Source organism: Phoenix dactylifera, unplaced genomic scaffold (assembly GCF_009389715.1).
Source record: "Phoenix dactylifera cultivar Barhee BC4 unplaced genomic scaffold, palm_55x_up_171113_PBpolish2nd_filt_p 000960F, whole genome shotgun sequence".
NCBI lineage: Eukaryota > Viridiplantae > Streptophyta > Magnoliopsida > Arecales > Arecaceae > Phoenix > Phoenix dactylifera.
Window position 1 is genome coordinate 142,327 of NW_024068318.1, and position 16,525 is coordinate 158,851.

Genomic DNA, 16,525 nt, shown 5'->3' on the forward strand with positions numbered 1-16,525 from the left:
TCGACTCATGCTTTTCTGGAGTCGGCTCGGCAACTGTTCCAGATTTGAATTAAAGTGGTCTTCTCGACTGGGAGTCGACTCGACTTAACCCGGAGTCGACTCGCCAAAATCTGGAGCTGACCTTGCACTTTTGGAGTCGGCTCATCCCAAGGAATCCATAGATGTATTCTTCAACTTGGCTCACTCGAGTCGACTCGTGAATTCTGGGAGTCGACTTGGCGCTCAGAGGCCGAACTCCCGATCTTCTGTCTTTTGGCTCGTTCAGTCTTGGAGTCGACTCGAACTGTTCCGGAGTCGACTCGGCTCTCAGTATCCGAAAAACAGTCTTCTGTCTTTTTGGAGTAGCGCTGCCTTGGAGTCGACTCGAACTGTCTTGGAGTCGACTCGAGTCTCAGAGACAAAAATACTGTCTTCTGTCTTTTGGTGTAGCGCTGTCTCGGAGTCGACTCGGGCTTTGCGGGAGTCGACTCGGCACTCAGTGTCTGAAATTGGCTCTCTGACTTTTTGCCTTGTATTTCTCTGGGAGTCGACTCTTGCTTCCTTAGGAGTCGACCTGCTAACCATTGGAGTCGACTCGAGTTCCTCAGGAGTCGACTCGGCTCTCAGGGTCCAAAATAGCTTCTCTGTGTTTCTGCCTTGTTACTCCCTGGAGTCGACTCGTACTATCCAGGAGTCGACTCGAGGACTATTCTTTTGGATTTTCCTTTGAATTTGCTCTTCCAACTTGAGTCCTTTGAACTTGAAACTTGGGTCAATAAATTGTAGCTTTCTTCCAACTTTTCTTGAGAGCTTTGGAGGCCTTCTTGTGTTCTTCCAACTTGCTATATTCCTTGCAAAATAACTATCTTTCTCCTTGCAACACAAACGTTAGTATTTATACTTCAAGGTTTTATGATCATCAAAATCAATCTTTAAATCAATCTTTGGGTCATCAGTCTCCCCCTTTTTGATGATGACAAAACTTGGAGTATATGCAATATAAAATATATTGTGTTCTAGAAGTAGTGCATAGCTAAGTTGCATGAAGTAGAAAACATATATATTTAAAACATACTTCATGATAATGCTTTAGATTTAATCAGCTTAACATAATCAACATATCTAAATTTAAGCTGGTTTGTATTCAATTCAGAACATACAGAATATAAAGCATTATGAGCATATAGTTAGGTATTTCTCCCCCTTTTTGACAACATCAAAAAGATAGTGAAATATTAAGCACAAAGATAAGACTACTCAAATATTTCTTTTTCTTATTGTACTCTGATTTGCATGTCAAATTATTGCAAGGATATGAATCATATAACTCAAGGCAATAATATTAGAATAAGATTAATGAGCATAGATCAGAGCCAATTAAGATAATTTCAGAGCAGAACACATCGAATGTGATTCCAAGGATAGTTTTCAACTCAAGTGTAGATGGAATCTTTCTTAAGTTAATTCAAGAAGTACCACGAATGATATTCAAAGAAAGCACGAATGGAAATCTAACCTCTCTTCAATAATAAGTATGAAAGCCCGTTCATTTAAGATATTTTGCCCAATATATTAAGTATTTTATCAACATGAGAGCAATTTAATTAATTTTCAGAGTATAAGTGCAAAACTCATATACTTGAAAAACATATCATCATGTTGGATCATTAATTCTTAATGACTTCAAAGTTCTTTTACGATAATAAGAATATTGGGGCACAAATACCAAAATATGCAATTTTTGATATATCTTAGAGCTCATTTAAAGACTTTCTTTTATTTCTTTAGAAAATAAGCACAATTTGATACATAAAAATATGAATTGGCATAAAATTTGAAGTTCTAAAGAGCAAGCCAATTAGGACTCATTAGTGAATTTCAAAATAGATTTTCTAAAAGATACTCAAGCAAATTCAACATATCATACTCCCCCTTTTTTATTAAATTAGAGGCTCTTAAGATCAACTATTTGAATTGCAATTTGGTTCATGATTTATGCATAAGATATATTAACCAAATAACAAGCCTCAAGGTGTATCATAAAGATTTTCAGATTAAATTTCAGATGATACATATTGGAGAGCATTAGGATCACTTTTCATTTAGTATGCTTTCTCTCTCCTTTAGTTATAGATTTATGCGATTAAGTTCCATAAGATCTCTCCTTCTAAGATTTTCTTTTCCCCCTCAATTGATCATTCCATTTAAGAGTTTATAATTTGAAGATAATGTTCAGTAAAATTGTCAATCTCAAAAAAAATATTTTCTATAAGTTTCAGCTTATTTTCATAAGACTCAATGTTTGAGATAAGACAACCTTTATAGAACTCATCTCAAGGTATAAACTCATTATATAATTAAAGCAAGTCTTGCAATATAAGGAGGTTTATTAAAATCAATCCATAAAAAGATACTGAATATCTAAAGCTCCCCCTTAAAAGATGCATTCTTCTTTAATCATTCTTTTCTTTTGTTGAATTTCATATTTTAATGATAAACGTGAATAAAACTGAAACTTTATGATATCAAGAATGTAGAGTGATCTAGAATTATTCAAAATTTATAGCAATCACTCTTTTTAATCTTTCAAGAACAAGTTATGCTTCCTCTTAATCTTTGAGAAAATGTACTGAAATATTAATCAGAAAATGATTCATTTGAAGCTCAAATTCTTTTAAAAGCATTTACATTTTCTTTCTTTTAAGAATCATTTGAGTGAGCTGAAATGTTTCTAGACTTAAGATCATTCACTCTCTTAATAATATATATATATATATATATATATATATATATATATTGATGGAAGTCTTTAATAATGTAGGAGAGAAAAACATATAGATGATCATTGAAGTATATATATTTATAGAACTCAATTTCTTAATTATAGTTTTTCAGCAATGTATACATGAAGCACAATAAATCTTTTTAATATCAAAATAAAATCATATATTTAAAAATATTTGTTTGCAATTAAGATCATTGAAAGATACATCATTTAGACCAATATTAGTATACTTTAAAGATAAGAAATGATATGTTTCGGATGCGTATCGGAGCAATCAACCAAGGCATCAAAATTAATTTTGTTTTTCTTACATTAAGATTTTATTTAGAGATCATATTGAGTTTAAGCTTTTATACAAAATCAGATTCTGAATTTCATAAAGATTTTCAATAGAGTCTTTCAAAGTCATAATTTGAGATATGTATCTTCCACATTGTAGCTCATCTTAAATCATTATGATTGAAAACACATATTTCAATAACATTAGAGCACTTTCAGAATCTTTATATTTAATATTGAGTTTCGATACACAATGGAGGATATTTTAACAAGTATTAGGACATTATGTATCAAAGTTAGGCAAGTAGAAAGATAGATCAAGATCAATTCAAAATAGAAATATCATTCTCTTCTTCTTTTTGCAACTCTATTTAACTTTCAAAGATAATCGTGAATGACAAATCTGAAATTTCTTTTCAATAGTACCAGAATAAAACATTCAATCAAATTATTTAAGCATGGAGCATTACACAATATTGAGAGTCCGTAATTTAAAGCATCATGCCACATGCAAAATATATTATATGTTAAGTCATGCATTAACATATTAAGATCAAGCATGTCAAGAATCAAAATCAATTCTTTTCGAATTAACTCTCCCTATTTAAATATAATCTTCCACTAATTTCATCCTTAAAGTGTGTTTCCAAGTGATTAAAGCTTGACTTGATCCTTCTTATATACTTTCATTTACTTTGTTATTCATTTTTACTTTCTTATGCTCTATACTCTATTTGCTCCCTATCCGGTGGAGTTGGAAGGGGCACGAGGTACTACCACTAGCCTCCCTCTTGTGCCATCCCTAATATACCCTACACCGAATAGTTGGGTCAAATAGTGCCGGGTACTACCACTAGCCTCCCCATTGGCACCATCCCTATGATGAGCAATATAGAAAGGTTAAAATGTTCACTTTAAATACTCCCTCTATTTAAGTGTAATTCATTACGGATTTTATCCTTCCAAAAGAATGCTCACACAAGTCTCACAAATATGCTGAATATATTATGCTTGTTTTGCTTTTTCTTAAGATTGGAGTATTTGCCTTTACTTAGATTTTACTTCTCTTGAATAATATCCATTATCTTTTCTTTATCTCTCTTTTTTTTGTTATTCTCAAGTAATTTACTTGAAAGAGCAGAATAAAGAAATAATCAAATGTATCATATAGAGGTATATCAAGCAAACAACATTTTCATTATGCTCAAGAATTCATAGCTTCTCACAAGTCATTTTAAATCAACATTTTAAGTATATACTTGTGTATTTCATGGTTATGATATAGGCAAAGGAATATTTTAGTTTGAGCAAACCATGAAACAATTTCTAAAAGCATAAGTCAATCAATACATATATAGACATGATATCAAGAAATTAATAATTAAAGACTTTAATCATGCCATAGTAAGATTTAAATTAATGACTTTGCTCAGCTAATTTATGAGAGAGGTATCTAAAATTACCGAATCATTCTGCATTCTTCAAGTCAAAAACCTACTAGAGAGGTATCTAAAGTCCTCTCTCTTGTTTACATGTGAATGTTTATTGTACCTTTTATGGAGGTGTCCTTCAAGTTGGAATCTCTCATTTTCTTGCTCAAGGATCCTGCAAGCTCCTTTTCTTCCTTGAAAGAAAGTTATTAGTTTCTTCAAGATACAAAACATTCATCCACCATATTTTTAACTAGATGACTCAATATAAGATATGATACTAGTTGAATGTTGAGTCACTTTACTCAAGAGATTCCCTAAGTATAAGCAAGCACATATCACTTGAACTAAAGAGATGGTTTCATTAACCAATATGGTTCAAGTACAAGCATGTGAGACAATAGAAGGATTTATCAAGATCAAATCAATTTCTTATTTTCAACATCAATTTAGCTTAGATTCTATTTGCTTAAGATAATTGTCAATAAGGCATGCTAGCTAAGTTTTGATCAAATTGCCTTAAACAATTGTTTCTATCAAAATTCAGATTATGATTCATTTGTTATCAATAAATTATGATTCATTAGAGTTAGATTGAAGTCTTGCACAAGGGCACATAATGATCACACAATCTGGTCTATTAGGTATATGATAAAATAATTATTCTATCATGCTTTTGATGCTTGTTCCAAATCACAAATTGCTTTATCATATTTGTAATGAATGTTTTCAAATAAGGTGGTTATTTTATATAGATCTGAAATAATCACATAGAAGTGCATTCTACACATTCATTTGACAGAATATAAAGCTCATAAAGCAAGCAAATGATAATGGTGATCTTTACTTCTAATCATGCAAGAATTTCATCAAGATTTATTTCATCTTTTCTTGATTTAGTCTTTTAGTAGTTATCAATTTTTCTTCATTAAGTGCATTTCTGAAAAACTCAATTTGATTCTAATTATTAACAAGTTTTCAGATTGTTATATGTAAAAGATTAACCATATACATATATAATTTGATTTTAGTATTTTGATAATAAATCATTAGTCTCATAAAGAATAAACTGAATTGATATTTCTTCAACTAGAATCTTTTCATTGAATATTCTATACGCATTGCTTGATGAATGATATCCAAGGATAGAAATATCTTTATCAGATTTGGCATTATTTTCAAAAGACCATATCAAGCATATCATAAGCTACTGAAAAATATGAAAGATATGCAATAGATCATTTTCTATTTTTCAGAAGATCAAATGGAGTTTTCATCAATAATAGACCTAATAGAAACCATATATATGACAAGCAATGATGATAGCTTTTAACAAAAAAACATTTAAGTAGATGACTATCATACAACATTGCCTTCTTCATTTCTTCAAGGATTCTATTAATCCTATTTTACTTATAGTGTTCTTGGTGCAGAAACAATTGAATTCAATATTATTTTCTGTGCACAACTTAATACAAAATTGGTTTTCAACACTATGCCATGATTCATAGTTTGCAAACCTTTTTCATTTGATCCCTTTTTGTGAGTTTGTGCCAATGCAGAAAATATTTCAATTTAAGTGCCAAGAACAAAACCAATGTAAGCTTTTGAAAACTTAGTGTTGGAAACAACATCTTTTAGATTTAGAAATTGATTTTTTGTTTGTTTCCTTAATTAACATGCATAGTAAACTCTGACCTTTCAGAAGATACTCTAAGTAAGCCAATGGCAAGGTCTTTTGAGATTAAGTACATACTAGCATGAGTTGATTTTATATCCCAAAGATGGTTTCTTTAATCTTGGTATTCCATACCAAGTGCACTTTTTCATATCTATGATCGATAAACAATAATGCCATGGATAAAAACTCTCAATCAAGCATATAGAGAATTCATAGAGTTATTCTAGCTACTTATCCAATAGTGAGTAAATCATACTAAAAAATGAAGTGATTTGATTATTTTTCTAAAAGTATTTTTCTATATCACAAACTTGATCAATAGTTGCAATTCATATTTTAATCAAATACTAAAGCAAAAATAATGGTGAGATGCAAGGATTACTGATTTCATTATTATTATTATTATTATTATTTATTTAAAATTACTTTTCATAAGTATGTTTTGAGTTTCATTTTTTTTTGACGTGTGTCTAGAACACCCATTTGTATGAATCTATTTGTTCCATGGGTATCTTGGCACATCTATGTCTACATCCTCATATTTTTATTTTGGGTACCCAAGCTTGCTTGGGTCCTTGAGAATTAGGACATATGGTTCCTTTTGGAACCCAAATCTGTTTAATAGTAATAACTTTACCATTTGATTTAATTGTACTTGAACTATAGGTAAGGTTGTTATGTCCATTCTTTTCATGTTTGAAATAAGTTATCTTATTTAATGGTTTGCTTGGTGAATTGATAACCTTTTTCTCTAGAGATTTATTATTAAGTAAAGGAGTAAAGCCAAATTTTGATTTATCATAAGCAACACATTGGCTTTCAAACATTATTTTTAATCTTTCTGAACTTTCATTGAATTTGTTAATAAGAGATTTTGATTGTTAATTTCTTTACTCAAGTTTTGATTTTCTTTAATCAAATTCTGATTTTTCTGAATTAATTGTTCTGAATTTAACCTTAAAATTTCATTTTCAGAATTTAGTTTATCTTGTATTTCATCATTAGAATTTCTTTCTTTTGAAATTTTCAGATTTAGTTTCTTAAGATTTTTATTCTTCACAACTAATTTTCTACATTCACCATACAAATCATGAAAAGCATTTAATAATTCATCATAAGAGAATTCTTCTTGAAAATCATTTGAGGTAAGAGTAGATTCAGATTTTACCTTGTCTTCTTGTGCCATAAAGCACGAGTTAGTTACCTCTTGTAGTTCCTTGGAGCTAATATCATCATTGTTGCTCCTAACTTTTAATTTCTTGCTTGACTCTTTCTTGGTCAAGGCTTCTTCCTTTTTATCTCTTTCTTCCTTTCTTCTAGCTTCCTCTTCTTCTTTGTCTTTAGGAAGCTTTTGAATCTTTCTTCCTGATTTAGAGTGTTTCCTGCATGCTCAATGTTAGTCTTGCAATTATCCTCAAGTAAACTAACATGGGGTTCTTCGGAAATATCATAAGTTGCTTCAAGAATATCCCATATTTGTTTGGCAGATGAACATATACAAATTTGGTTGAAAATATTTTTATTAAATGCACAGTAGAGAAGGTTCATAGCCTTAGCATTTAGTTCAGCCAAATTTTTATCGAACATACTTTCAATTAATTTCGTGGGTGTGTGTAGGCCATTTGTTATGACATTCCATAACTCATAGTTTTGTGATTGAGTAAAGATTTTCATTCTGGCTTTCCATTGAATATAGTTAGATCCATCAAGCAGTGGAGGTCTGTTTGTGGAAAGTCCCTCAGCAAGTAATACGTTATGTGGGGTTGTCATGATCTTTGGCTCTAGTCGGTTAAGACTACAAATAATATTTGAGCACCTGCTCTGATACCACTTATTGCCCAGTAGATACAACCCAAGAGGGGGGGTGAATTGGGTCTTTTAAAACTTTTAGACTACTTCTAAAACTTTTCAATTAATTATGCTAAGTTGTATAGTTGCACAGTGAAATTTAAACTTAGCAACAGTTTGATGTATAGAATGTGACTTGATTGAATATGCTTGCAACTAAAGGATGCGCGGATAAGAGTTAAGCAAGCAATTTATCTAAGTAAGTAAGTGAGTAAGTTAGACAATGACAAGAGGCATTACAAACACAACAAACATATAGTGGTTCGGTGCACCCCAGCACCTACATCCGCTCCCCAAGACCTCTTGGGAATTTCACTATAATCCTACAGATTACAGCCGGTTGTTTTACAAGCTCACAACCCAACTTGTTGTTTTGCGAGATAACAACGAACTCGGTCGGTTTTCACAGGCTCACCGACTAGAACCAACCGATTGTTTTTCCGGGTTCACAATCAAACCCAGTTGGTTTTTCCAAAGGCTCACCAACCACAACCTAACAACAATTGTTTTTCGGGTTCACAATCAACCCAGTTGGTTTTCCCAAAGGCTCACCAACCACAACCTAACACCGTTGGTTTTCCCCTTTGGCTCACCAACAAACCTTAACCCCTTGATTCAATCCCTTGATTGAATCAAGTTATAAGATATTAGAACACGAATTTAAAACAAATCAAAGCTTCTTAAACAAGCAAATACAACAATATAAACAAATAGGTAAAGAGAAGCCCTCAAACAAGTTGTGTAGATGAGGAAACTCGGCTTCTTCTTTACTTGACCCTCTTCTGATTTCGCACGAGGTAGAGGATCACTGAGGCAGCACACAGTTGGAGAGGAAGCTTTGGAATTCACTCGGATGCTCTTCTTCTCTCTATTTTGCTTTGAATGGCCCTTTTGTGCTTATGGGAGATTTCTCTTGTAATCTCTTTGAAATCTCTTCCCTAAATGTTCTCTCCCACTTCCATACCTTCTCCCCTAGCTCTCCTCTTGATTTTATAGCTTTACATGTCGTGGAAACAGAAATCTAGCTGTTAGAGACAAAAATAGAGCCGTTGCGCACAGTCTGCAACTCCTGACAAAGTTTCCGTTGGGATCGGAGTCGACTCGCGCGATCTGGAGTCGACTCGGCTGTAGCAGGAGTCGACTCATGCTTTTCTGGAGTCGGCTCGGCAACTGTTCCAGATTTGAATTAAAGTGGTCTTCTCGACTGGGAGTCGACTCGACTTAACCCGGAGTCGACTCGCCCAAATCTGGAGCTGACCTTGCACTTTTGGAGTCGGCTCATCCCAAGGAATCCATAGATGTCTTCTTCAACTTGGCTCACTCGAGTCGACTCGTGAATTCTGGGAGTCGACTCGGCGCTCAGAGGCCGAACTTCCGATCTTCTGTCTTTTGGCTCGTTCAGTTTTGGAGTCGACTCGAACTGTTCCGGAGTCGACTCGGCTCTCAGTATCCGAAAAATAGTCTTCTGTCTTTTTGGAGTAGCGCTGCCTTGGAGTCGACTCGAACTGTCTTGGAGTTGACTCGAGTCTCAGAGACAAAAACACTGTCTTCTGTCTTTTGGTGTAGCGCTGTCTCGGAGTCGACTCGGGCTTTGCGGGAGTCGACTCGGCACTCAGTGTCTGAAATTGGCTCTCTGACTTTTTGCCTTGTATTTCTCTGGGAGTCGACTCTTGCTTCCTTAGGAGTCGACCTGCCAACCATTGGAGTCGACTCGAGTTCCTCAGGAGTCGACTCGGCTCTCAGGGTCCAAAATAGCTTCTCTGTGTTTCTGCCTTATTACTCCCTGGAGTCGACTCGTACTATCCAGGAGTCGACTCGAGGACTATTCTTTTGGATTTTCCTTTAAATTTGCTCTTCCAACTTGAGTCCTTTGAACTTGAAACTTGGGTCAATAAATTGTAGCTTTCTTCCAACTTTTCTTGAGAGCTTTGGAGGCCTTCTTGTGTTCTTCCAACTTGCTATATTCCTTGCAAAATAACTATCTTTCTCCTTGCAACACAAACGTTAGTATTTATACTTTAAGGTTTTGTGATCATCAAAATCAATCTTTAAATCAATCTTTGGATCATCAGGTCGGATCCAAGTTATACATGGACCTGTCCCGATCCGAATGGCATGTTGGGTTAAAAATTATAGCCATGGACCTGACCTGATTTGACCCGATCTTCTATTGGGTTGGATCTGGGTCCAAAATTAGGATCCGAATAAAAAACCGAGTCCGATCGGGGTCATTTAAGACTCGAGCCGACCGGATCCATTTGTACCCTTAGTCTTTAGGCCAAAGCCTTAGGCGACCACCTTAGTCGCCTAAGAGTTAAGCCGGCCCTAATTTAGATTCTCTTTGTTGACCTGATTTATATATGGATGGGATTTGGATTGTACCTATCCTTGATCAAACATGAACTTTTTGCAGCCTTACTAATATTACCTTTTATAAGAAGCCTCAAGTTCAAAACTCAGTGGTGGCATTCTCACCATTATGCTTCCTTTTCTAATCTTTTTTTCTTTCTTTGGGTGACTGGGTCCATTGGCTGGTAAAAAAAAGGCTACCTCCAAGTTATGCCTCCTACTCAATAAACCTAAAAGTTTTTGTTATCCTAATTATAAATATATTTTTATGATGTAATACTAGCTAAAATTATATATGCAACTCAGTTACAACTTAGTTAGCCATGGAATCAAAGTGTCTAATTGAAAGATTGCTATATATTACTAATTATTAATTGATATATTTATAAAACCAAATTGTTAACATAAACTGGAGGCTAGTTATCTAGGAATTAAATCATGAAACAACAATAAGAAACTAATTGCATCTACTTAGTGTGGATAGTGAAACGCCGGTGAGAGCTTGCCATGTAGCCCACGGCTGACCAATCAAAATCCACCACATGGCCAATCAGAGAGATGTTATCATGCCCCGGACCCGGATCCGTGACACGGCCGTACTATTGCCGACTACCGCATCCCGGACATTATAGATGCATGAAGAGACTTTTAAATTTTAAACTCTCTCCCCAACTAGCGACAGCTTGGCTACGATCGTGAGAGGTTTCCATAATCACACAACAAATGAGTGAGACGCATGGGCTAAACACCTAGGCTTAATCTTCATAAGAGCTTGCCATGAAGCCCATAACCGACCAATCAAAACTCACCACATGGCCAATCCTAGGGATATGCGGAGAGACTTTCAAATTTCAAACTCTCCCCCTGACTAGCGATAGCTTGGCTACAATCATGTGTGGTTTTCACAACCGCACGATGAATTAGCAAGATGCAGGCTAAACTCTGGGTTATAATCTTCAGGACACGCAATCTCTTACCAAAATTGGATAATTGATGTGCCCGATTTTTTTGGTGATAGGTACCGATTCTTTCCTATATAAACATCTCCTGAGGTATCCTCTTAGTAAGTATTTTCGAGCTCTAAAAGTGCTCTATTATTCTCTTTCACTACCGCTCTATCTCTCTCACAATATCTCTGTTGTTCTCTAAGTGTTAGTCTAATTTAGGCATCAGAGTTTCCTTGCCGGACACTCACTAGCAAGAGAATTTTTCCATTTTTATTATTTCAAGTCAGATCCTACATCAGAGCAAAGTTCGAAGCAAGATCTCTGCCATTTAACGCTACATCGGGGAACGATCGACATAGGAGCTATCACCATCTGAGTACAACAACCACTAAATCGTCATTGTAGAGACGAGCAGTGATCTTTAGCTAACTTTCTCGATCATAACAGCCAATAGTTCGAGCACTCTAGTTTCTTAGTCAGCTTGATGCCTTGGTCAGGCTGATTTCCGATGTATTTGAAACCATGCTATGTGCCTTGCAAAATTTGTGAAATGAAGCCAGTGGGGCACATGGAGTTTGGTTTGGAAAAGAACCATACTCTACTTCAAAATTGTCATCATGGATAACGTGATCAAACATTGACTCGTTTTGTCAATATTTGTCATGAACCCCTATTAAATTCAACTTGGATGGTGGCATCATTAGATTAAATTAAACATTGTTGGGAGTTTTGTTATGTAAAATAAATAAATCTAATTTTACTTATAAGATTTGTAATTTAGTGCATTTTTTATGCACAATCCACAATGCTTTGCATGTTATTTCACAATCACACACACACACACACACACACACACACACACACACACACACACACACACACACACACACACACGTATATGACTTCCAACTAATGTTGCTGGTATTAAAGCAAGCATTGCAGGGGAAAGCCCGCGCTAGTATTAAGAGCATCTAGTACTGATCCTCCGTAATCAGAAATAATAGGAAGATATTTACTGAAATCAACTCCATTCATTAAAATGATTACATAGCAAAAAGAGATAACTTACCAAAATTTGGTGATATATAATTGAATTTTGAATTTGAATCACCATAACCTGGCCTTATTTTGTTTCCGAACTTAACCATTAAATACATCAAATAGCTGCATGCCTCTAGTTTGCACACCATTTGAATTCCGTCATTATCTTAGGACTCGTTTGGTTCAAAAAAAAAAATGGTTAGCAAAAAAAAAAAAAAATTGTTATTTGATTAGAATTTTCAAAAAAGAGAAATAAAAAAGTAACATGTTTATTAGAATAAAATTTTCATATCTTATAAAAAAAATATGAAAGAACTACTCTCAAGCCATCAAAATTTATAGATAGGATCTTTTCTTTTATTAAAAGTATAATAGATATTGCACACAATTTTTTTAGAAAATGCGCCACATTTTTATGGTCAATCAAATATTTTTCAGGCAATCATATTCACATGATTCAGCTTTTTCTAAAAAAAATATTTTAGTGAAAAAAATTCTTTTTACAAACCAAATGAGCCGATAAATATTGCTTTGTAGGATTGACTAAAAAAGAACAACATTTTACCTCAAAATTATTCCAAAGTCTCCATGCCCCACTATTAATCTACCTATCTATGCCCATCCTTTAACAAATGCCACTTGAATCTAACTTTTATTTAGATAAATATGTAGATATTATTTTGTGAGCTTCCAATTTCTTACAAATTCTTTTATTTGGATATTATGTTTGTGCAGAAAATAGTTGAAAGTTTTTCTTTTCTCCTTCCAGACTTGTACCAGTTTTTTAAGTTGCGTCTTTTGACCCACTTTCCCGCTTTCCTCCCTTCCTACTTATTATCCCTGCCAACTCCACTTCCCGACCCGTTATTCTCTCTCGCGGTGTTGCCGGCTCCGATGAATCACCGCCATCCAATCTCCGCCCTTGTTCTCCTCCTTCCCTTGCTTCTACTCACCCCTCGGTGCTCAATCGCCCAGTCCTCCCCTTCCTCCGGCCGCAACAACGACGACGACGACGACGACGAGTCTTATTTCAACACGACGAATTACAACGGTTCGATGGCGATCCTGATCGTAGTGTTTATCATCGCGTTCTTCATTACGGGGTTTTTTTCGATGTATATCCGGCGGTGCACCGGCAACGGCACGGAGTCGGGCCGCGTTTCCGTGCGCGGCGGCGCCGGGTGGGGGCAGGAGGGGCTGGACCCAGCGGTGCTGGAGACGTTCCCGACGCTGGTTTACTCGGAGGTGAAGGGGCTCAGGATCGGGAAAGAGGCGCCGGAGTGCGCGGTTTGCCTCAGCGAGTTCGAGGACGACGAGACGCTCCGGCTCCTCCCCAAATGCAGCCACGTGTTCCACACCGATTGTATCGACACCTGGCTCGCCACCCACGCCACCTGCCCGGTCTGCCGCTCCAATCTCGTCCCCGACCCCGACGCCCCACAAACCCCCGCATCCAATCTCCAACCGCCGGCGCCGGCGGCCGTGGAGGGGACGGTGGGTGGTGGGGAGAGGGCGGATGCGGCGCCTGCGGAGCAGGTGGAGATCACGGTGGACGAGGAGGCGGCGGAGATGGAGAGGAGGGAGGAGGCAGCGGAGATGGAAAGGATCGGAAGCCGGAAGCGGGCGATGCGGTCGAGGTCGGGAAGGCGGCCGGCGAGGTACCCGCGGTCGCACTCGACGGGGCACTCGGTGGTGCAGCCGGGGGAGAATCTCGACCGGTTTACTCTCCGACTGCCGGAGCACATCCTGATGGAGATCATCGCCGCCGAGAAGCTCCACCGGTCGACGAGCTGCGTCGCTTTCCCGACCGCCGGGGAAGGGAGCTCGCGCCGGGGATACGGCGGTGGTGGAGGGAGTGGATGGGAGGGGAGTAGCCGCGGTGGGAGGAGCATCCGGCTGGGAAGGTCGGGCCGGTGGCCGTCGTCGTTCTTCGTGAGGACGTTCTCGGCGAAGATTCCGACGTGGAGGAGGGGGGATGGGGAGGGCTCCGTGAAGAAGGGGGATGGGGAGGGATCCACGAGGGGGAATCGCTTCGCCGTGGCGCCCTTCGACTGCCTCGACGGCGGCGGGAAGGCCGAACGCGTCGCCGACGAGGACGAATCGTCCAGTGCCGCACTCGCCCGGCAGGTTTGACCGCATCGAATTTTTTTTCCTTTTCAAATTTACTACTTCACTATTGTATTGAATAAATCAATTAAAATACACAAGGGGGACATGGCGGCGTAAGAGCGCGAGAAAAGATATGGTGCCGTTTTGGACTCCTCGTTTAGAAGAAAGATGTGCTGCCGCTGAATCTCGGAACGAGATCGGAATGCAAGAAATGGAGCTGAACCGACTGGCCGAGAGATAGAAAATCTAATTTTTTGAAAAAATAATTTATAGGAAGCCTGTTTATCAGAGAGTTTCCAATAAAAATTTCCAATGTCTAAGGATAGAAAAGCAGCCGTATGAAAGAGAGAGATTTCAGTATAATTAAGTTCTCTATGAACAATATCGCGTATTTGAGTTGATGTGACGTGCACTGGTCGCCAAACAATAGCCAGTCGTACGTTTACGGTGTGAGCATCGGTTGCCATAATCGTCAGTCGGCACGTGTCAATTGACTCCTTGGCTAGTCGACTCCTTGGCTAGGATCGAAGTCACTCACTTCGATTTATGACCGAGGTCGAGGAGGCCGGTTCGAGATGGAGGTGCCCAATATTTTTTCATTAAGGTGTACTAGATTTTTTTTCTTTTTTGTAGAAATAGATTTTGTTATTCAATGGAATAATTCTTGCTTCATCCATTAGATATATGTTTTTAAGATTTTTATTTTTTTCCTAGTGATGGCAATTTGAAGGTGGTTTCTAAGCGGTGGCTAAGATTAAGAATAGACCGGAGAAAAATAAAGAGAAAAGAATGATGGATGACAGTGGCAAATAAGAGAAGAGAAGGTTTAATTTAACATTATATATATGACTTTCAATGGAATGTTGATGGCATATTTTAGGTTGGAGATTGCAAGTTTACCATTTTCTAAGATGTTTTGACATGTAATTAACTATTTCAAGCTAGTATTTTAAGGTCAATCAGATGGACCCGGCCGACTGGCAATATCTTATCCTACATGAATCGGGTCTACTTTAAATTTTGATTTTCTAAAAAATTAAGTAACTTGACCATTGACTCACAAAATATATAATTATTACAGGAAGTGCATGCGTATGTTGTTGAAACACATGGAATAAACCTATTTCATGAAAGGGATGTTCTCGAGCTCTTCATTGGTAGAAAAAAATTATTAATCCATCCTGTTTCACCTACTGTTCACTACATAAAGTTTTTTTTATTTGATTTGATCCACGTCATAGATTCTTTTTAAGATTCTAGTTATTGATTTGTAAATTATATTTTTCCTATTTATAAAAAATTAAGATAAACTTATATGTATATTTGTTTGATGCTAATGTATATGTGTGCTTATTTTTTCATTACAAAGTCAGTTATGAGAACTAAAAATCTCCCATTTTTATGATGCAAATATTAAATATTATATACATAAAAATTATTATTCTCTATTTTTTATATTTTTATAATTGCAAATTTTTCACTATTTTTAATAATTAATTAATTAATAGTGCGATAGTTCAAGAGTCGAGTGGTTGATAGGCTCACCCTTGATTCAGATTAAATCTGATCATGGGGCGGGCTTGGGCATAAAAAATACTAAATTTTACATAAATTCAGTCTAAAACCTAATTAAAAATGAATAGAATTTATACCTAAGGCCCAACCTATGATCAGCTCTAACCCAGACAACTGAAACAGGTTGGCCAGGTTCCACAACAATGCTATGTTGCTGTAAACAGATTCAGGTACAATAAATGACATGTTTTGTTGTGGATGATGATTATAATACTTCAACTAGGGTTCTCCATATGCGTGTGATCCTGGAAACTTAAGTATTCGATGGAGTCGCTCCTCAGGAAGGTGGGAAGGATGGTTTAGGATCGAGATGTTATGAGAAAATTAGGAAAAAGAAATTGGAAGAAAACACAAATTGCAGTAAAAAGTTGACCTTGTACTTTTTTTTTTGGGTAGAAAGTTCGCATTGTACTTTGAGATAGACAAGTTACCACCTTGATAAAGTTACCCAGAAAGTAGACAGGTTTTCACCTAGAAAGAAAACAAAAGAAAAACTTAAATG

The 16,525-nt window shown here is 36.5% G+C and overlaps 1 protein-coding gene across 1 annotated transcript; it reads left to right on the top strand.

The window, feature by feature from the left end:
* Nucleotides 1-13,173: 13,173 nt before the first annotated feature.
* LOC120107687 (E3 ubiquitin-protein ligase ATL31-like) lies at nt 13,174-14,472 on the top strand. The gene has a single exon (XM_039121066.1). The coding sequence runs from the start codon at nt 13,234-13,236 to the stop codon at nt 14,470-14,472; it is 1,239 nt and encodes a 412-aa protein (XP_038976994.1). The 5' UTR covers nt 13,174-13,233.
* Nucleotides 14,473-16,525: the final 2,053 nt, after the last annotated feature.